General features: G+C 44.9%; 1 protein-coding gene across 1 annotated transcript in view; it reads right to left on the bottom strand.

Moving 5' to 3' along the window:
- Nucleotides 1-8,258, bottom strand: part of LOC137438926 (lys-63-specific deubiquitinase BRCC36-like) — a 67,877-nt gene extending 59,619 nt beyond the window's left edge. Inside the window, exons 1-4 of the mRNA XM_078767448.1 lie at nucleotides 8,246-8,258; nucleotides 5,237-5,409; nucleotides 2,939-3,058; nucleotides 673-760 (exon numbers count right to left, since the gene is read on the bottom strand). Coding sequence (XP_078623574.1) covers nucleotides 673-760; nucleotides 2,939-3,058; nucleotides 5,237-5,341 — 313 coding nt within the window. The 5' untranslated portion in view covers nucleotides 5,342-5,409; nucleotides 8,246-8,258. The remainder of the gene's footprint in view (nucleotides 1-672; nucleotides 761-2,938; nucleotides 3,059-5,236; nucleotides 5,410-8,245) is intronic.
- Nucleotides 8,259-22,613: the final 14,355 nt, after the last annotated feature.

The raw sequence follows: 22,613 nt of genomic DNA, 5'->3' as shown, positions 1-22,613 counted from the left end.
TCGATGTTTGCTTCCCTGCCGGTGTTGTCAGCCCAAGTGCGTGGTCGCCTGCTGTTTGTTCTTCCGGTCAGTCATTGTGAGCGGGGATTTAATTAATGTGGATGCGCTATTGGGGCTAACTAATGTATGTGATGTATTGCCACAAGGGACACCGGAATGATCACAGAGGGGAACGACATACAATGGAATTAGCATAATCCCTATGCGAGTCAACAAGCCCCGCCCCCTCATGGCGGGGACGAAGACACAAGATTAATCCAACATTTGGGCTGCAGAACTTATTACATCAAGATTCCCTATCATGACAGTTGAGCACCGAGCAGTGCAGATCTACCTGGATCTATATATCCCCCTACCCCACCGACATAACAATATCCACCTTGAGCATTAAATAAGATCAGATTCTAGAAATACTGGATTTCACTGAATGTTAATGAAAGTGAAGAAAGAACAAATCGATCGTTTGACCATGCTACTTATAGAGGTTTGGAGTTGTTGCAAAAAGCTCAACAACAACAACCGAAAAATCCCAAATTCACAAAGGATCGGTCATGTCCGACTTGAAATGCCAATATAGATGTTCGAGTACAACGGAGCATATGCAGACAGAAAATGGTCAGGGACTGAGGACATATGTGACGAGTGAAGAGGCAAGGGTGAGGAAAACCTCACCAACGTGAGAGGGCCACACGGTGATGTGTGGATGAGAGTGGTACCATCCAATGACACGCAAGGTCCGACCGCTCTGCGCGGACAAATGATGCCGCAGCAGTTAAGAACCACAACCAGTCCCGCAAGAGTTAAGAAGTGCAAAGCAAATGTCTGCACTTAATTTCTGTGTGATTCCTTGTGAATGCTGCACGTCAGTTGAGGAGGGTTGAACAAATCACAGCTGATGGTCAGATTCAGCGACAGTCAATAATGAACAGTGTTTGGAAGGCTTGATGGAAGTCGAGTGGAACAGAAAGCAGAAGCAGATTACAAATCCAGGAAGAGTAGCAAGGTTTGAAGGATGGAAGAGGGAATTAAACATGGGAAGAATGACAAAAAGCCATCAGGAGTTGAGCATGTGTGGCAATTTAATGTTTGTGCAAAGTCAGACATCAGATGAGGGGCCGAGAGGGAATTAGGTCCTGAACAGGGGTGGGGAGCAAAAAGCTCAAGTATGGAAGAATACCAAACTGTCTCAAAAGTAGATGGGAAAAAGGGGTAGAAGAGTAGCAGTGTGGAAGAGGAAGGAGGGGAAAAGGGAGAGGACAGGGATAAAAACGTCTTTAAAAGTATGTTAATGGCAAGTGGACATAAACTACCCAGTGCATTGTGGACCTTTGTACAGTGCATCCAGAAAGTATTCAGACCCCTTCACTTTTTTCACATGTTGTTATGTTGCAGCCTTATGCTGAAATCGTTTAAATGTATTTTTTCCCTCATCAATCTGCACTCAATACCGCATAATGACAAAGAGAAAACAGGATTTTAGAAAGTTTTGCAAATTTATTAAAAAGAAAAAACTGAAATATCACATTGGCATAAGTATTCAGACCCTTTGCGATGACACTTGAAATTTAGCTCAGGTGCCTCCCATTTCTTTCTTTCTTTTTTTTTTTTGGTATACAGAGTCGAGGCTCGTGAAAGAGCTAACATTTATCAAACAAACAAATCAGACAAACAAGCAAACAAACTATATAAAAAGGGGAGCGGTCGACAAGATGGGGAGAGAAGGGAAGGAAGCACACAAACACAACATTTGAGAGCAGAGACATCGGGAGATGTGTGGGAGGGAGAGGGCCTGGGGGGAGGCAGGATAGGTACAAAACGTAAGGCCACCAAGGACTTCCAGGAAAGAAGTCAAAAGACACCTAAAAAAGTGGATTTGGGGTGAAATTAGCGGGGGTAGAAAAGATCAAGGTTTTGGATTGGGGAAGATAAGAGATGGTGGTGAACAGCCGTTTTAAAGACCTGGAGGGAGGAGTGGGATTGAAGAGAGTGAGGGAGTTTGTTCCAGAGGCGGGAGAAAAGAGGAATGAAGGAGTGAAGGTGAGCAGAGAGTCTTGATTTTGGCAGTTTAACCATAAGAGGGTTGCAGGCAGATCTTGTGCGACCTGTAGGAATATTTGGGGGACAGAGCCCATCTTGATCATCTTTGAGATATTTCCACACCTTGATTGGAGTCCACCTGTGGTAAATTCAATTAATTGGACATGATTTGGAAAGGCACATACCTGTCTATATAAGGTCTCACAGCTGACAATGCATATCAGAGCAAAAACCAAGCCATGATGTCGACGGAAGTGCCTGCAGAGCTCAGAGACAGGATTGTGTCGAGGCACAGATCTGGGGAAGCCTACAAAAAATTTCTGCTGCATTGAAGGTTCCCAAGAGCACAGTGGTCTCCATGATTCTTAAATGGAAGAAGATTGGAACAACCAGGACTCTTCCTAGAGCTGGCCGCCCGGCCAAACTGAGCAATCGGGGGAGAAGGGCCTTGGTAAGAGAGGTGACCAAGAACCCGATGGTCACTCTGGTTGAGCTCCAGAGATCCTGTGTGGAGATGGGAGAAACTTCCAGAAGGACAACCATCACTGCAACACTCCACCGATCTGGGCTTTATGGCAGAGTGGCCAGACGGAAGCCTCTACTCAGTGAAAGACACATGAAAGCCCGCTTGGAGTTTGCAAAAAAGTACCTAAAGGTCTCTCAGACTGTGAGAAACACGATTCTGTCGAAAATCCTGTTCCTCTTTGTCATTATGGGGTATTGAGTGTAGATTGATGAGGGAAAAAAATTAATATAAACGATTTCAGCATGAGGCTGCAACATAACAAAATGTGAAAAAAGTGAAGAGGTCTGAATACTTTCCGAATGCACTGTATATCACATAAGTAAAAGGTAAAAGCAGAGCTGGTTAGGTGGATGTGAATGCAAGCATAAAGGATATCTCTGCCTTCGTGGTGGCTGCAGACAGCTGCTCAGGGGAGATCTCCACACGGTCCTTACGCTTATCCGAGCGGCGCAGGATCATGACAGACATCACGTGAACAACTTGTTCACAATCAACCTAAAAGGCATTGAAGAAAGATAAGCCAGAATGGATCGGGGTAGAGACTATGAATGAGGAACGGAAGATAAAATGACGTTTAAAATGAAAATGAACCTCGTTTTAAGAATGGAGTGAACTAGAATGAAAATATGAATGATCGTTTTAAGGCCATTTTCCCCGCTAGAGCGGGGGTTAGCCTTGCAGGCCCCATGACAATCATGGTTCCCTGTTTGAGGAAATGTTTTTTTTATGGCCGGATGCCCTTCCTGACGCCAGCCCTTGGTCACGCTCTTACGATGCGCAGGGATACGGTGTACCTATTCTAAATCGGGGTACACACCGTGATCATTCATCCCAGCAAGCTGGTACTCAATTTGCCGACCTCGGAAGGATGACAGGCTGAGTCAACCCCCCTGGCGTTAATTCAGCGATCGACCGGGATTCGAACCCAGGATCCTAGGATCCCAAGCCGGCACCCTAACCGCAAAGCCAACACCAGGCTAAGCCAACAATAGAGTAAACTAGTCTGGAAGAAAATCCTATTTGGATTTGTTGACCCCCAAGTGGAGAAGATAGTTGGAGGGGTGAGTGAATGTGAATATTGGAAGATAGTGGTGGTGTTGTTTGAGCCACATAATACAAACATAGGGGTGGGGTTCGGTCAGCCCCTCATGGTGAACATGGGTTGGGACAGTCCCTCATGGTGAATATGGGTTGGGCCAGCCCCTCATGGTGAATATGGGTTGGGTCAGCCCCTCATTTTGAACAGGGGTTGGGTCAGCCCCTCATGGTGAATATGGGTTGGACCAGCTCCTCATGGTGAATATGGGTTGGGCCAGCTCCTCATGGTGAATATGGGTTGGGTCAGCCCCTCATGGTGAATATGGGTTGGGCCAGCTCCTCATGGTGAATATGGGTTGGGTCAGCTCCTCATGGTGAATATAGGTTGGGCCAGCTCCTCATGGTGAATATAGGTTAGGTCAGCTCCCATGGTGAATATGGGTTGGGTCAGCCCCTCATGGTGAATATGGGTTGGGCCAGCTCCTCATGGTGAATATGGGTTGGGCCAGCTCATGGGGAATATGGGTTGGGCCAGCTCCTCATGGTGAATATGGGTTGGGCCAGCTCCTCATGGTGAATATGGGTTGGGCCAGCTCCTCATGGTGAATATGGGTTGGGCCAGCTCCTCATGGTGAATATGGGTTGGGCCAGCTCCTCATGGTGAATATGGGTTGGACCAGCCCCTCATGGTGAATATGGGTTGGGTCAACCGCTCATGGTGAATATGGGTTGGGTTAGCCCCTCATGGTGAATATGGGTTGGGTCAGCCCCTCATGGTGAATATGGGTTGGGTCAGCCCCTCATGGTGAATATGGGTTGGGTCAGCCCCTCATGGTGAATATTGGTTGGGTCAACCGCTCATGGTGAATATGGGTTGGGTCAGCCCCTCATGGTGAATATGGGTTGGGTCAACCGCTCATGGTGAATATGGGTTGGGCCAGCCCCTCATGGTGAACATTGGTTGGGTCAACCGCTCATGGTGAATATGGGTTGGGTCAGCCCCTCATGGTGAATATGGGTTGGGTCAACCGCTCATGGTTAATATGGGTTGGGTCAACCGCTCATGGTGAATATGGGTTGGGTCAGCCCCTCATGGTGAATATGGGTTGGGCCAGCCCCTCATGGTGAATATTGGTTGGGTCAACCGCTCATGGTGAATATGGGTTGGGTCAGCCCCTCATGGTGAATATGGGTTGGGTCAACCGCTCATGGTGAATATGGGTTGGGTCAACCGCTCATGGTGAATATGGGTTGGGTCAGCCCCTCATGGTGAAAGGATTGACTGAACCCCATGAGGGAAATATGGCTGTAGGTTTTGCCGAGCCGAGGATGGGATGGCAACGAGGACTAGGGAGTAGGAAAGAGGCCGTTTTTGCTATGTTTGCCAAATTCCACATGGGGGTGGAAGGAGGGTGTTGAAGTTTGAGGAAGATCATGGGGGGGGGGGGGGGATAGAGGACGTGGGGGTTATTTGATCCTCACTCGGAGAGGAGGGTGTTGGGGTTGGCCAAGAGAAGGGGAAGAGGAAAACAAGAATGGAGGTGATGGTCGAGCTGAAGAAGGTCAAGAGAGTTGGGAAGAGAAAGTTGGTTAGATAGAGCCCAATGATGGGCGGTGTGGAACTGTAAAACCCACCTTACCAATGCAGAGCCCCATAACTTCTTCATTCTCTGTGCTGAGAGCGTGCAGGATGCACACAAGGAACGCATCCGTGTTGATGTGCACAGCGTCTAAAACCATTGAAGGTTTATGGCTCTCAAAGATGACGTTGATGTTTTTGGGCACTTCCCTGCAAGACCAGGTGCAAACTAAAAGAAAAAAAAAAATGAAACAAAGTACAAAGATTCCATTAAAAACTCAACATCGTGGCAAAAAAAAAATCTCAAAACAACATCTAGAAAGGGGAACATTCAAATACTATAATTTCAGAAGTGTTTGTATGACTTCTATGTATTCCTGAACAACTGGACGGAACAAGTTGAAAACTAGTGGTTGTAATCGGGGAGTGCATGGGTAGGTTTCAGGTGGTAAATATAATTCGTGATGCAGGGTATTCAGGGTAGGGGAAGGATATCAATCTTTCAGTGTAAATATGGATGGCACAGCCCCACTCCTGGTGGTAACGGGTATTACAAGCCAGACTAAAATACGGTGGTAATGGGGGATTGACCCGTTTGCAATCCATAAGGATGGGTTCCTCAGTAGTCTACTTCATTTCAGTGCAGATGACAAGGAGGAGGACGACGTGGGATTGAAGGATGTAGATGAGAACAATGGGGAGTTGAAGGAGGAAATGTAAGATGGTGAAAGCATGAAGCAGGTCGAGGACGTTGAACAGAATGCCATTAACGACACATCGATGGAGGTGGGAGGACTAGGACGGTGATGAGAACGACGGTGGCGATGAGGAGTAGGATAGCGACGAGGACCAGGATTAGGATGGCGACTAGGTCTAGGCCAACCATGAGGCTTAGGACAGCGAGGAGGATAAGGGCGAGAATGGTGATAAGGACTAGGACAAGGGCGATGACAAGGAATATGACAGTGATGAGGACTACAACTATGACTAGGATGGCGGCTAGGATAGTGTAAGGTTGTTTGATGTAGGGTGTGGTGTAAGGATGGTATGGGGTGCGGTGTAAGGTCAGTACAAGGGCAGGACTAGGACGGCTGCTGGGATAGTGTAAGGTTGTTTGATGTAGGGTGTGGTGTAAGGATGGTATGGGGTGCGGTGTAAGGTCAGTACAAGGGCAGGACTCGGACGGCGCCTAGAACTAAGGTGACGACGAGGACGAATACGTGTTGTGGTTAAGACATTTACCCCGTTCAGACACGATTGTTCAATTTGCATGTATATACAGAAGATAGATAGACAGATGATTTGTAATATAGACACACATTTGTTTCAAACTTTTTGGAATGCACTGAGATCGTCTTTGGTCGGATTTGCCTTACAGGAAGAGAAGGCAAGCTGTTTCAGAGCAACTGCATCACCACAGGATTCAGTGTACCATGAGCAAGAAGAAGGGGAGGATAATTGAAGACAAGATGGGATGAATCTGTACATGAGAGAGAGCAGGTTTCTGTGGAAGAATTCCCAAGGTGAGTTAACATCAGGGGTAGTAGATACAGGAGACCAGTCCTGAAGAGAGATGGCTGCTTGAATGCACTCTCAGACTCGTCGTCATCGACTTTCACAAGCACATGATTAAATGAACCAATTGGAGCAGAGGAAGAGCAGGATACATTTGTGGAAAAGTTCGGCATCACAAAATCTAGAAGGCAACATTTGACATTGGGAGAAATCCGGGTTGGAACATTTAAAGATTGTCAGTCCCATGGAGTCACAGAAGTCCTTGGCTGAAGAGCCATGGTTGGTGAGAAAGTTACCAACACCCAACCTACTTACACGGTCACAACTGAATTCGCCACATATGAGGAAGAGCGAGTTGGGCTGAGGGGTTAAAAATTTGTCCACGTTGTCTGATAGAAGGATGTAGATGGAGTTGTCACTGAAAGGAGGACGGTACAACACACAAACAAACAAGAGGTGGGAGTGGAGGGTAAGTCACAGTTCGAGGTACTACTTGGGGTTGGGAGGTGTAAGGTCAGTACAAGGGGAGTGGGAAATTTAATTAATGATGTAAAGAGCAACTCCACCACCAGGACATGGTTCAGGCCTATCAAATCAGGGGAGACAGTAACTGGGGAGGTTGGGGACGTCCTGTGGGAGGAAGGATTCTGTTAAACAGGTGACGTCTCGTTTATCAGCAGCGACCTAGATTAGGAGGTCTATTAGCTCTGAGCGGAGACCTTGGATGTTTGAGGTCCACACTGTTAGAGATAGAGGGGGAAGAGGAGTGGATTGAAAGGGGGGTTGGGGGGAAGAGAGGTGGCGTTGTATGGGGGTAAGGGTGGGGGGGGGGCAGTAGTTGGATGCAGGATGGGGAGGGGGGGTTGTGAGGCTTTGCAGGGGCAAAATGAGGTTTGGGGGTAATGGGAGGGAGTTAAGGGGGTGAGGAGAGGGGGGTGGGTGGGGTGAGGTGGGGTGGGTGAGGGGAAGTGGGGTGGGTGAGGGGAAGTGGGGTGGGTGAGGGGAAGTGGGGTGAGCGAGATGAGGGGGGAGTGATCGGGGTGACGGGGGGGGGGGGGGGAGGAGGAGTGGGTGGGGTGAGGGAGGGGGGGATGGGGTGGAGTGACAGGGGTGGGTGGGTGGAGTGACAGGGGTGGATGGGTGGGGTGAGAGGAGGAGGTGTGTGGGGTGAGAGGGGAGGAGGGGGGAGGGGTGTGGGGGACCCTCAACACAACCTCAACACTTCATCTCAAATGCATTTTAACGTTTCCTGGTCACGTTTCACAAGCACACATTCCATTGAAAACACTAATGCTGCTTGTATCAAGTAGGCCTTCGTTTTGTCCGTAAGGCCCCATCAGCCCTCAGCTTCCTCAACAACCTCATTTAGCTTTTCGCGATAGCCCGTCCTCTCTGTCTTTAATCAATAAAAACGGCACGATCTGTCATGGAGCAGCTCGAACCTAAACGCTCTCAACTCAATCGGGTTTTCTTTGTCCGCACATCGATTAAATCAGCTACTGATAAAAAATTTTCCAACAATGAAAAAATACCTTACACGTAAAATCTACCTTCGCGATGATTTTTATAATTTTATATCACATCAGAACGTTACCAACAGCGGGATAGATATATTTATTTATATATATATATATTTATATATTTATATGTATATATTTATATATATATATATATATATAGCGATCTTTTTTCTAATTGATATTGTGATTTTCATTGTCGAAAAAAAAAAGAAATACAATTTTACCGATAAAAACTACAAAAACACACTACCTTCTGATTGTAAACCCGCTCGCCACGATTTTATTGTTCTCAACAATTCTCGCAGTGCTGTGACATTGAGTGGTTAATTTACTAATTATAATATACTAGACAGTGAAAGTAAATCGGTGATGTGTTCATATCTATATTATAATAGCCGTAGATGATTCTGTCTGTCTGTCTGTCTGTCTATCTGTTGGGTGTCTGTCCGGGGTGTGGCTTACTCGGTTTGCAGAGTAGCTCCACCCATAGCTCCACCCATTCTGGGAGTGGCTATAAACAAATATCCACCATTTTATTAACTCGCATAGCTTTGAGTCCTGTTTTGTAGGCCCGTGGTGTCTTGCTCTCCCCCAGTTTTATTTCAAATCAAATTCGATAAATCATTTCATTTTTCACAGTCGCTAACATAGTTTTAGACTCGGTTGAAAAAAAACGGGAATAAAATCCGATGAAAGTTGCCGTTTATAGAACGAAATGAATTCTCAAAGGCCTGTAACTTCAAGGCCATTGAGTCTCTCTCACGCCTTTATCTCCAATCTAACTCACCATATGATTTCATTTTTATCGATGGTTTTACTTTTAGACTCGGTGTCAGCAATAATTGAGAACAATCCACACACGCGGGAAAATGCAGAGATATATTTTTTAAAATCGCGTCATGGTGTATCATACACCGCCCAACATGACACCGCCGGCAATGTGTCGATATATATTAAAAATTCGCTTTTGCTTTTCCGTTATGATATATTACTATTTCGTTTGATGATAGTCGTCACAAAAACGTCAACAATGATGCCGACATATATTTCTTCGTTTTTATTTCATTCAACATATTAGCCGGAAGTAAAATATGTTTCAGGAAATTACCGAGAGATATTTCTTCGTTTTTTTTATTAGTTATGTGCGCATACACTTTAAATAGGTTTATTTGAAATCTTTAATTTTCCACAAACATTCCACACACGCGGGAAAATGCAGAGATATATTTTTTAAAATCGCGTCATGGTGTATCATACACCGCCCAACATGACACCGACGGCAATGTGTCGATATCTATTTTAAATTCGATATATCATTTCATTTTTCACAGTCGCTAACATAGTTTTAGACTCGGTTGAAAAAAAACGAGAAGAAAATCCGATGAAAGTTGCCGTTTATAGAACGAAATGAATTCTCAAATGCCTGTAACTTCAAGGCCATTGAGTCTCTCTCACGCCTTTATCTCCAATCTAACTCACCATATGATTTCATTTTTATCGATGGTTTTAGAGTCGGTGTCAGCAATAATTGAGAACATTCCACACACGCGGGAAAATGCAGATATATTTTTAAAAATCGCGTCATGGTGTATCATACACCGCCTAACATGACACCGACGGCAACGTGTCGATACATATTAAAAATTCGATATATCATTTCATTTTTCACAGTCGCTAACATAGTTTTCGACTCGGTTGAAAAAAAACGGGAAGGAAATCCAATGAAAGTTGCCGTTTATAGAACGAAATGAATTCTCAAACGCCTGTAACTTCAACTTCAAGGCCATTGAGTCTCTCTCACGCCTTTATCTCCAATCTAACTCACCATATGATTTCATTTTTATCGATGGTTTTGGACTCGGTGTCAGCAATAATTGAGAACATTCCACACACGCGGGAAAATGCAGAGATATATTTTTAAAAATCGCGTCATGGTGTATCATACACCGCCCAACATGACACCGACGGCAACGTGTCGATATATATTAAAAATTCGCTTTTGCTTTTCCGTTAAGATATATTACTTTTTCGTTTGATGACAGTCGTCACAAAAACGTCAACAATGATGCCGACATATATTTCTTCGTTTTTATTTAATTCAACATTATTAGCCGGAAGTAAAATATGTTTCAGGAAATTACCGAGAGATATTTCTTCGTTTTTTAAAATTAGTTATGTGCGAATACACTTTAAATAGGTTTATTTGAAATCTTTAATTTTCCACAATATAATTTACTTGCCATTTATCATTTGATGATTACGAGACAAATTCCTCTTGAGGATCGTGACAATTCATGCGCTGCGTGGAAACTTCTATTTCCAAAATGAATGAGACGATCGATGAAGAACGCAGACTTGAACAGGATGCAGCAAGAAAACGAATGAGACGGGCGAACGAGTCCATCGACGAACGTCAATGCAAACTTGCGGGGTCACCCGTGGGAATCCCACGGGCATGGATGTGTGTGACATTTCGACATATTGAGTTAGATGCTGCACATTCATTTTTACAAAATGGTTACTGGCAAGTCATCAGATCCAGAAATGGTGTAAAAACCACCGTTTAGAGGCCATTTTTCCCCGCAAAGCGGGGGTTGGCCTTTTCGGGGACCGTGGTAGTTGTTGTTTTTTTGTCCCCTTTTTGAAGCAATGTTTTACGGCCGGATGCCCTTCCTGACGCCAACCCTTTTTGCCGCCTTCAACGACAAACAGGGAATTACCAGTGAACTGGTACTCAATTAGCCGACCTCGGAAGGATGACAGGCTGAGTCAACCCCCCTGGTCATTAATTCGGCGATCGACCGAGATTCGAACCCAGGATCCTAAGCCGGCACCCTAGCCGCTAGCCCAACACCAGAAATGGTGTCATGAACACAATTTATTTACGCACAAGCACAAAAGCAAGACGGGCCGATTTCCGATTCCGACGGGCGAGACGGGCCGATTTCCGATTCCGACGGGCCGATTTGGAGCAAGAAAAAGAACGAGACGGGAGAAAAAGGAGAGAAACGAGACGGGGAAAGCCGATTGGAGAGGCGAGTGAGGCGCGATTGGAAAGGAGTGTGAGGCGCGATTGGAGAGGAGTGTGAGGCACGATTGGAGAGGAGTGTGAGGCGTGATTGGAGAGGAGTGTGAGGCACGATTGGAGAGGAGTGATTGGAGGGGAGTGTGAGGCACGATTGGAGAGGAGTGTGAGGCACGATTGGAAAGGAGTGTGAGGCGCGATTGGAGAGGAGTGTGAGGCGCGATTGGAGAGGAGTGTGAGGCGCGATTGGAGAGGCGTGTGAAGGATTGCAGAGGAGAGGAGTGTGAGGGATTGGAGAGGTGAGGGATTGGAAAGGAGAGGGATGTGAGGGTTTGGAGAGGAGAGGAGTGCTAGGTGGAGAGAGGAGAGTGTCAGGTGGAGACAGGAGAGTGTCAGGTGGAGACAGGAGAGTGTCAGGTGGAGAGGAGTGAGGGGTCACATATTATGTGAAATAACTAAATTCACACCATTTCTGGATCTGATGACTTGCCAGTAACCATTTTGTAAAAATGAATGTGCAGCATATAACTCAATATGTCGAAATGTCACACACATCCATGCCCGTGGGATTCCCACGGGTGACCCCGCTAGTATTTTACATGTTCAGTGAAATGTTCATTAAAAAAAAAGACTACTGAGCAAAAACGAACAAAACCATACACCGCTCAAATAACTCGCCATTGTGAATAAAATTGATTTAAACTTTTGTCCCTTTTGGCTAAAAGTTTTGTTTTGTTAAATATAGTTTTGCTAAATATAGATAAGTGCAATAATAATATTTAGCTTGATCAATACCCGCAGGTACCGGTATTTTATCTTTTTATGTGGGTGTTTGGGCTCCTTTCAAGTTTCCTCAATGTCTACCGTATGGTCTGGAATTTGGCCGGGGTGCCGGTGATAGCTCGCCTACTCGTCGTGAAGGTCGCCGTGGGATCTTTAACAATTAACTATTAAGCGTTCATTTATTTGATACCGGTATACCAAGGTTATTGATTAGGTGAGAGCTGAAGCATCCTCGTTTGTGCAAGGCGGTCCTAAACTTTGTGAAAGCGTGTGGGAGACCTTTATAGTTTTCTGGATATCCCAAAGACCTCCTTTTCTATATATTTTATTTTCAGCACAGTTATGTTCAGGCGCGTGGCGTGTATAGAGCCTCGCAGCTCTAAAAACGCGATAAAACTCAAAAGAAGAAGGTGAGAGCTGATTGGTTATTCCCTCCAAATCTTGGGGAGAGACGTCATTGGGAGCCTTTCAGTTTCTGCACCAAGGGAGACTGTGCTTCTCTTGCACACCTGTTATGTTTCGTTTGTGTTTTATTTCCCCATCTTGTCTACTTATTTCTCCTTTCTTTCTTTTGTGTTGTTTGTCCTGTGTTTTAGTTCGTCTTTGCCCTTCCTGCTTTTCCTCTGGCCTTCTTCCTGTCTGGAAGGCCTCGCCCACCAAACAGGAAATGACCCTTGTGCTCCCCTTTGCTACCACCTCTCTTCTTCCCCACCTCCCCTCATGCCGAGTGTTGACCCCATCCCCTCCCCAGAACCCTGGTGTGGCGAACAGGAACCATCATATTGTGTACGCTTTAGGTTTGTCAAAGATGGAGCTTTTCCGACCAGTGAGGCTTTCAGTCTGGAGGTTTGGTTGGGCATGCTGGGGTTCAAGGCTGTTGTCTTTTTCTGCCTGATCTCCCGTGATTTTGATGTGCCTTTTCAGACAGGGCGGGGACTTGCCGAGTCTGGTGCAGGTGGGCCACCACTCATCTACTGGGTCACTTGCGGACTAGGCGATTGAGACTCTTTCAGAAACTCAGGAGAGAGCAGTGACCGTCCGCCTGTACAATGAAAGCATGAGCGACTATGATGTCCAGGTGTGGCTTCGTCGATACGTGGCTGTCCGTGACCAAGTATGACTCATCCGGAACAGCCTCGGCATTTGGACCGGAAAATGGCAGGACCGAGTCTGGTTGCAGATGAGGGATGACAGCACGATCTCCCATATCCCAAACGGGATTATGGTTGGAATGGACGGATGTTGCATCATCGTGTGCATGTCAATACTACCAGCACTTCAAGTAGAGGCTCCACAAGTACTGACCACACCCCATCCTCCCTGGTTTCCCCACTGGCCTCATCATCACCATCGAAACTACATCCACGAGTTAATGCATCAACTTGCCCACACCGCACCCTGATCATGAACTTTCAGAGCATTTATTCCAAACAGGAGGAGTTCTGGTGCTTAATTGAAGCAACTAAGCCCGACATCATCATGGGATGTGAGACGTGGTTGAAGCCAGGTAAATTACAAGGCAAATTCTTTCCCCCAGGATTTAATCTCTGTCATGGACATGGTAGATGGCTACCCTGGTGTCTTACTGGGTATTACTACCAGTCTGAACAGTCAACAAATACAAACTGACAGTGAATCTGAGTTTATAGCAGTTAAAGTGATGAATGGGAATTACAATATTATAATTGGCTCCGTGTATTTACCACCTTGTAGTGAACAAACCTGCATGGATAACCTCAATAAAGCCATTAAGGATCTGCGTGACTCAAACCCACATACAGCTGTATGGATTGGTGGAGATATTAATTTACCCGACAATATCAACTGGGAGACGGAGCAGATCATCTCACCAATATATGCAGAACATCAGTGACTCCTGCCTGCAAATTTGGCCAGCTTGGGACTTCAACAGACTGTGAACTTTCCCACAAGGAGAGACAATATCTTGGACGTTGGCACAACTAATCGCCCTTCTCTGGTCAAATAATGGGTTGGCACGCCTGGCCTTAGTGACCATGATGTGTTCTTGAAGATGATTGTCCAAGCGTACAGTCAGAAACCACCTCGCCATAAAAGTCTGATGCCAAAGCATGGGCAGGTCAATTTGTTCACCGTCACACAACCTCAACACCAGTAGAGGTTCTGGCTGCGGAAGCGCAGGCTGCACTGGAATAAATCGTTGATGGTTACCTTCCAAAACCAGCTCATATAGAATCAGCCAATGTTGGTTTGACACAGCAACTAAACACTTGCCATAAGAAAGTCCGTGCATACGCTTGTGGCTAGGTGCCATAACAGAGATAGAGACTGGCATCATCATCACAATATCAAGAAGGAAACGCAGAAGATCTGTCGCCAGACCTGTAATAAATACCCGTCTGACATCAATAGTAGTGACCCAGATGGCAATAAGAAGTTGGGATCGTTGGTGAAATCTAAACGCTGTGATCAAATGTGAGTTGCGCCGCTGAATGAGGGAAATATTATTCACTGCGATCGCAAGCACAAAGCGAACAGCTTGAACAATCTCTTCAGTATTTACTGATGACAGTGGTTTATCACTACCTGATTTAGGCCCCAGCCTCAATCCAACCATGGATGACATCACTGCTGGCTGCGAAAGGAGGAACCAAGCTTCTCAAAAACCTTAAACCGCACAAAGTAGCTGTAGTGGGGCGGCTTAGCCCAACTATTCAAAAGAATTGTGCATTTTGTGATACAAGCACCAAATTTGGCACACTAGTAGACTATCATATTATGAAAAGATCTGGATATTGGGCCATCTCAGATTCAGAGATTTGATTTTTGCAAGATTTGCAGATTTTGCAAGCTGAGATTGCAACGCCAGGGACGGCCGACTCCTTCCTACGATCTGCCCACGTCACCCGCACAAGAAGAGCTCATCAAATCACTGCAGCGGCACTGCACATCCTGCAACACCGTGCGTATGAACGCCACTGTATGACATATGCTGATGATGCAGAAGACCTGCCTGAGTTCGAAGACTGGTGTCACCAGAGAGGAGAAGACATTCCCAACTTTCAGTAGTGGGCAACTGTGCTGGAACTAGAGATGTTGGTACTGGTCTACGTGCGTTCTCTGCGGCAGGCTTCATTCACGACGTACCTTGATGCCCTGACGGAACTGGTCCCATGGTTCCATGCCTTAGACCACACACACTATGCCAGGTGGGTCCCTGTTCACCTGAGGGACACGGTTGCACTCCCAATGAAGCACCCAGATGTAGTCAGAGAATTCAGGGCTGGCAACTTCACTGTACAGAAGACGAAGAAGGTGTTCTCTTCGATCCCAATCGAATCGAAATCTTGCAAAAATCAAATCTCTGAATCTGAGATGGCCCAATATCCAGATCTTTTCATAATATGATAGTCTACTAGTGTACCAAATTTGGTGCTTGTATCACAAAATGCACAACAGGTTTGCTATGCTGCTACACTACTGGGCTTGCTCTGCGAAACTGCTAAAGGAAACAGCTGAAGAAATCTCACCTGCAGTCGCCTTTCTCTTTCAGGCATCCCTGAATCAGGGCAGTCTACCATCTTCTTGGAAGAAAGCACCAATCGTCCGTATCTTCAAGAAGGGCTGCTGATCATCTGCCTCACATTATTGGCCTATCTCACTTACATCAGCCCTTTGCAAGCTGTGTCAGCATATCGTGCATTGTGCCATCATCCATAATCTCATCAACCATCAGATATACAGTCACATGAAAAAGTAAGTACACCCCATGTAAAGTTTTGACTTTTTCAACATATTTCAACATACAGCTATTTGATCTTCATTTCAACAATATTGATAGATAAAGGTGATATAATACAACAAATATCATGAAACATTTACATTTTGTAGTGCATCGTATAATTTAAATAAACATAAATGCAAATTTCGCATGTGGAAAAAGTAAGTACACCCCGACATTTATCACTACTTCACATACCTAAAATTAGAATCAGGTGCACCAGCTCAGGTGCAAATGATTAGAACATCGTTGGAGAGGATCTTGGAGGAACCTGTTGTATTTAAACCTCAGACATTTAGTTTGGTTTGCTCTTTGTTGTTGAGGTGTGCGGTGTCACCATGCCCAGATCAAAAGAGCTCTCTGAGGCCTTCAGAAAGAAGGTTATAGATGCCTACGAGTCGGGGAAGGGATTTAAAAAGATCTACAAACAATTTGAAATCAATCATTCGACTGACCGGAAGATCATCCACAAGTGGAGAAGATTCCAAACAACTGCCAACTTGTTCAGGCCAGGCCGCCTCAGCAAGTTCAGCCCGAGAGCAGACCGCAAGATGCTGAAAGAAGTCTCGAAGAACCCCAGAATGTCATCACGGGACCTACAGGTAGCTCTTGCCACTGTTGATGTCAAAGTGCACGAGTCTACCATTAGAAAGAGACTGCACAAATTTGATCTACATGGGAGGTGTGCCAGGAGGAAACCTTTGCTGTCCAGAAAGAACATCAGGGCAAGACTAAAGTTTGCCAATGAACACCTAGGCAAAGACCAGCACTTCTGGAGCAATGTGCTCTGGACTGATGAGTCAAAGGTAGAGCTATTTGGCCACAGTACCAGAAGACATGTTTGGCAAAAACCAAAGACAGCATTTGACCACAAGAACCTGATACCAACTGTAAAGCATGGTGGTGGAAATATTATGGTTTGGGGCAGCTTTGCTGCATCAGGGCCTGGGCAGCGCACCATCATAGAATCCACGATGAATTCTTCAATGTACCAGAGGGTGATTGAGGATAATGTGGGGCCATCTGTCGGAAAGTTGAAGCTCAACCGAAGGTGGACCTTGCAACATGACAATGACCCTAAACATACAAGTAAATCCACCAAGGAATGGCTGAAAAGAAAGAAATGGAGGGTTCTGGAATGGCCAAGTCAAAGCCCTGATCTAAATCCCATCGCGATGTTGTGGGGGGATTTGAAACGAGCTGTGCATGCAAGAAACCCCTCAAACATCGCACAGCTGAAAGAATTCTGCATGGAGGAGTGGGCAAAAATTGATCCCAGTCGATGTCAGAGACTGGTAGACAGTTATAAGAAACGCCTACTTGAGGTTGTTTCTGCCCAAGGGGGCAATACCACCTATTAGAGCCAAGGGTGTACTTACTTTTTCAACATGCGAAATTTGCATTTATGTTTATTTAAATTATACAATGGACTACAAAATGTAAATGTTTCATGATATTTGTTAGATTATATCACCTTATCTATCAATATTGTTGAAATGAAGATCAAATAGCTGTATGTTGAAATATGTTGAAAAAGTCAAAATTTTACATGGGGTGTACTTACTTTTTCACCTGACTGTACAAACAGACGCACAGGATGGAATCAGGAAACGTCTATCTTGCGACCTCCAATCTTGATCCTCACCATAGATGAGCTTGCCAGAGGACCAGAAGAGAAGGACCAAATATACCTCATCTTGCTGGACTTCGCTAAAGCCTTTGACAAGGTGTCCCACCGAAGACTTCTGTTGAAGGCGGAGTTCTACGGACTTTGTGGATGCATCCTGTTGTGGATAAAAAGCTTCCTCCATGACCGCACTCAGCAAATCTTGACCGATGACCAATTGATGATCAATGGATCAAAGGCCAAGTACAGTGCATACATGAATTTAATAAAGAGGAATAAATTCCTGTGTGTGGCTGATGTGAAAGAAATCGGACTCAACCCAGGACACGAAGCCAAGGACCTCATCGCTAATGTGGCAACAGCCAAATGAGCTTATTGAGTCATCAGGATAACCTCAGAAATTTCTCACACCAACATTGCAAGCTTTACAATCACTGACGAAGAGCATGAGGGTAAATGTATTAAAATCCTAGCCACCTGGTGTAATTCATCATGTGAGAGCTGATAGGTTATTCCCTCCAATTACCGGTGAGAGACGTGATTGGGTCTTGTTATATATTGTGACGGTTGTAAGTGCGGGGTCTGACTTTGTGCACCCTCCCCTTTTCCCTTCCACTCCTCCCCTGTGCAGGTAAAAGCACCAATACATAAACATTAGTCAGTTATATCCTTTTGTTTAGTTTAGAAATCATGTAAACTGTATTCAGGTGATCAATATGCAATATACGTTGTCGATGTAGATAATATAGGGGTTTCTCCTTTGCCTCCCGTCTCTATTTCCCGATTTCTCTATCTTGCTTTCACTTCTATTTCTTTATTTAACTCTTTATTTTCACCATTCACATTCATTACAACACCTGCTTACTCAATTGCTCACCTGGTGGTAGAATGACAATGCTCCGGCACCAGGAAGACAGAAGTTGCGGAGACAGAAGTCGCAGAGCCAGAGGTTGCTTTGTGCATCTTAGCGTGCCTTGAATGCAGCATGGCTAAGCCAATGATGCGCAACCAGCTCATCCAGGAAGGACAGGGTATAAAAATAAAACCCAGAGTGGAGGCAAAATCTCTCTCTTTCTTCCACTCTGCCTCTCTCCCTCTCTCTAATCCCCCTGCCCCCCTCCCCCTCTCTCCCTCTCTCTCCCTCTCTCGCCACCTGCTGGTGGTTCCTGCGTTGGACGTGGCGCAATAATGGTGGTTGTGTGTGCTCAGTGAGGGTGAGCTGCTCCGCCTTTCGATTCTTCTACCCCTTTTTCGCATCGTTTTTTCACTCTTTTCATCCCATTCGTCGGTGGCCAATCAGTATCTCGCTCCTTCCACCAATCACGCCTCACGGGGAGGCTTTCTGTCTCTCCCTGACCAATCACATGTCCTTCCCCACTCTGCCAATTGGCGACCTGCTTATTAGTCGCCCCTCCCACCTGTCAATCAGGCGTCCTTCTGGGCGTGGCTATTTCCTGCCTGTTCGATGTTCCATTGCCATGCTGGCGTAGTGCGTGGTCGCTTCCTGGCTGTTCTTCTGGTCAGGTTTTATTAAATGCTTTGTGTGGTGCTTTTTATGGTGGGATTCCTAACCTATGTGTCTATGTGTGTTGCCATACGGGACAATGGATAGATCACAGAGGGAACGACGTACAGTGGCATTTTAACCTTGTGCCCTAATTCTAGTTAACAAGCCCCGCCCCCTCGTGGTGGGGACGAAAACACAAGCTTAATCCGACATTCGGGATAGACAGGTCCCTTACTTACTGTACATCAAAGTGGTTCTTGCTAGCCACGATCATCGGAGCACCTACCGATGCAGATCTACCTAAATCGATATATGTCCCCACCCAAAATCCATGAGTATTCTATGAATACCATCTTGTTGTTTATTGGCACATCGTTATTCTCTCTCTGTACCCCACTATTCCCTTTTCATCAGGCCCTACACTCCTGTCTTCTGCCCTGCACTCCGCCCTCCTGTTTCCTCCCCGCCTCACACTCCTCGCTTGTGTTGCTATCTCTGTTTCATTTCTTCCCCGTTCGTTCTTACTCTGAGATACAGAGACAGAGCCCACAGCGTACGTTGAAGCGGCAGAGTGAGTGTTCTTCCATCGGCACACTGACAGGTTGCCGTGGTTTCTCGGCCTTTTCCTCATTGACAGGTGTGTTTTCCACGATAGTTTCACTCGTGCTGGTATATGCCGAGTGACGTTTTTTTTGCTTTTCCCTGATTGTCCAGAAAGCTGCACGGCCCCCTTCCCCATTTCCCCAAACCCAACTCGGACTGGCCTTAAATCCTTGTGTGGATGTTGAGTCAGGTCGAGACTGGACTTGGGGACAAAATGGCCAAAGTTCGATCCCACAGTGTTCCAACTTACCTAATAACGACCCTTCAACCCCAACAGTCGTTGTCCCGGCCATCTTCGAAAATGTGCCTCACCACAATGATAGTCCTGAGGAAGAGCCACAATTTGTCCAACATGTTGCAGAATCTCCCCTTCCCCCCACATTACCTGACGGCCCGTTAAAATCTCACCCTCAACCTGCTCTTATAGAAACAGTGCAGGCTGACACCTGCACACCACAGATTATTCCGGCGTCTCAGGAGCCAGTGATCACGTTTCCCGATAGCGCTCTGACATGTCGGAGGGGGAATCCGATGACATTGAAGAGTTTCCTACAACATATGAATTTGATGTTTCAGCAACTAAAATCCTTAAATTTCTCATCCGCCCCTTCAAAAAAGACACATCGACATGAAAGATCATTTTTTCCGATCTGCACGGCTTTATTAATTTCATAACCTCGACCGCTTCTACGTCAATTCACCTTTCATAAGCCTCTTTGTCCAGAGCCTGGCTTAGAGACCTGTATACATCTGCTACTAAAGAGAATTTGAAGGTTGATTTGAGTAATAGACACATATAGCTTTGAAACTTTACCGGGTGGAATTTTGAAAAACCCAGCACAACCGGGGAATGGCCATGTTTCAAAATGGCTGACATGTCCATCGACCATCAATAAATGCACATAAGTTTTGATGAAGACATTGTAAAAGAATGGTTTTGCTGTCTATAATGTTTTTTTTAGGTATGTTGAATTCAATGGCGTTGTGGAAATTGATTTTTGACGATGCCTCGTTAATAACATTCAAGATGGCCGCCCATAGCAACTCGGTGAAATTTTCTCACGATCATAACTCAGAAACTATTTGGCCTGGACTAGAGGGATGAATGAGGTGTCTTTCCCCACTAAATCAAGGTTTCCTGAGTGATGGAAGGGGGTTTCAAGGTTGCCTGAGGTGTAGGTCACCTGAAATCCAAGATGGCAGCCCATAGCAACTATGTCACATTTTCCCATGGACCATGGTCATAACTCAGACACTATATATTTGTCTGAGACCTAGTGGGATGAATGAAGTGTCTATTCCCATTAAATTGAGAGTATCCTATTCAATATATGTGTTTGGATGTAGTCTGGAGTCAAAATCAACAGAAATTGATGTATATGATATTTAAAGATATTTATTAAACATTTTTGGTTTTAGAAATATATGGTTTTAAAATGAATATTTTCCATAAGAACCTTGAAACCCCCTTCAATCAATTCGGCAACCTTGAAGCAACAACCCGATTTCATGTTTGGTACCCAGGCATTGAGTGCCGAAAGTTCCCACCTGGCCACTGGAAGTCAATGAAGCTGTGCTATTACATGGAGGTATCTCCGTGGATAGCCACTCTAACTCTGCTTATACACTGCCTTGAATGTTTCACGAGGAATTTGAAGAAGCGAGGAGGTTTCAAGAAAAGACGAAAAGCTGAATTAGGACTAATAAATATCACAAAAAGGTCTGCACAATCAACAGGCAACTACTGTTCACGACCAGCGAAGGTGGACAAAGGTTACCTTTTCACATCTGTCTTTTTGTCTGTTTGTGTGCATGATATCTGAAAAGTTGTGGCCTGATTCGGATGAAATTTGGTGGACAGGTTAGGTGTGCGACAAGGACGAATTGATTAGATTTTGGTGAAGATCCGGATTCGGATCAGGATACTAGAATTATTAAAGTGATTCTTGACCATTGAGAGATCCGGCCAAAGTTATATGTAGCGCGATATCTCAAAGAGTTGTGGACGGATTCGGACAAAACTTGGTGGACAGGTTGTGAGTGTGAAAAGGAAGAAGTGGTTAGATTTTGGTCAAGATCTGGATATGATGATTTTTTTACTTTTAAAATTCACCATTTGATTGAGAGATGGGGCCAAAAACGATGTGTAGCTTGATATTTCAGAAAGTTGTGGAAGAATTATGACAAAAGTTGGTGGATGAGTTGGTTAGGTGACAAGAACAAGCCAATTACATTTTGGTTCAAGTCCGGATCCAGATCCGGCCTCTCAGTGGGATCCAAAACGTAAATTGTTCAATCTGGCGGAGGTGTATACGCTCTACTGAGTGCCGTTTGATTAATGTGTCAAGCAAAGAGTATACTTTACCAGACTTTCAAACTTTCATCTTATTTTCAACATTTTTTTTTTCTGTAGAAAAAAGTCATCAAATCAGCTGTGAATGAAACGTCATAATGTCCGACATTACAGCTTTCTTGGGTGAATGTCCTCAGACCCTCTGATGAGGCCAACACTTTGCTCATTCCCATCCCAGACTCATCATTTTTCGAAAAAAAAACGACTTGAGATATCTTTACACTTCCACATCAATCTTTTAATGATCTGCCGCAGTCAAATATGGATGCTCTCACCGATATTAACATATTCTGCAACAAGTTGTAAATAAATTTCAACATCCTCAAGGCTAACCCCCGCTCTAGCAGGGAAAATGGCCTTTAAAATGCATGTTGTTGTTGTTGTATCCTCAAGGTGTTTATTTTGTTCAGACATGATTACATGGATATTGTTGACCAATGCTGTAAAAACAAATACCCACAAAAATTATTAATCCGCATTCATTACTCAAAGTATTATAAAGTATTATAAACAAAGGTCTGAATCAAATTTGAACCAAAGCATAAAACATTGCATAGATATAGATAAAAATGGATCATGCATAAGCAGCCATGCCGATAGTAATATATTTCTGCTTTTTGAAAAAGAAATCAAGAAATTTTTATGATGTGAATGGATTAAAGGATTGTAACGCAAAACGATGCAAATTATTTTCCTGAGATTTTTTTTGTAACCAATACCAAGTGTAAATCAACATTTGT

The sequence above is a fragment of the Myxine glutinosa genome, chromosome 13 (genome assembly GCF_964187855.1).
Source record: "Myxine glutinosa chromosome 13, kmMyxGlut1.1, whole genome shotgun sequence".
NCBI lineage: Eukaryota > Metazoa > Chordata > Myxini > Myxiniformes > Myxinidae > Myxine > Myxine glutinosa.
Note: the sequence above shows the minus strand (reverse complement) of the source record. Positions and strands in the feature narration are given on the sequence as shown.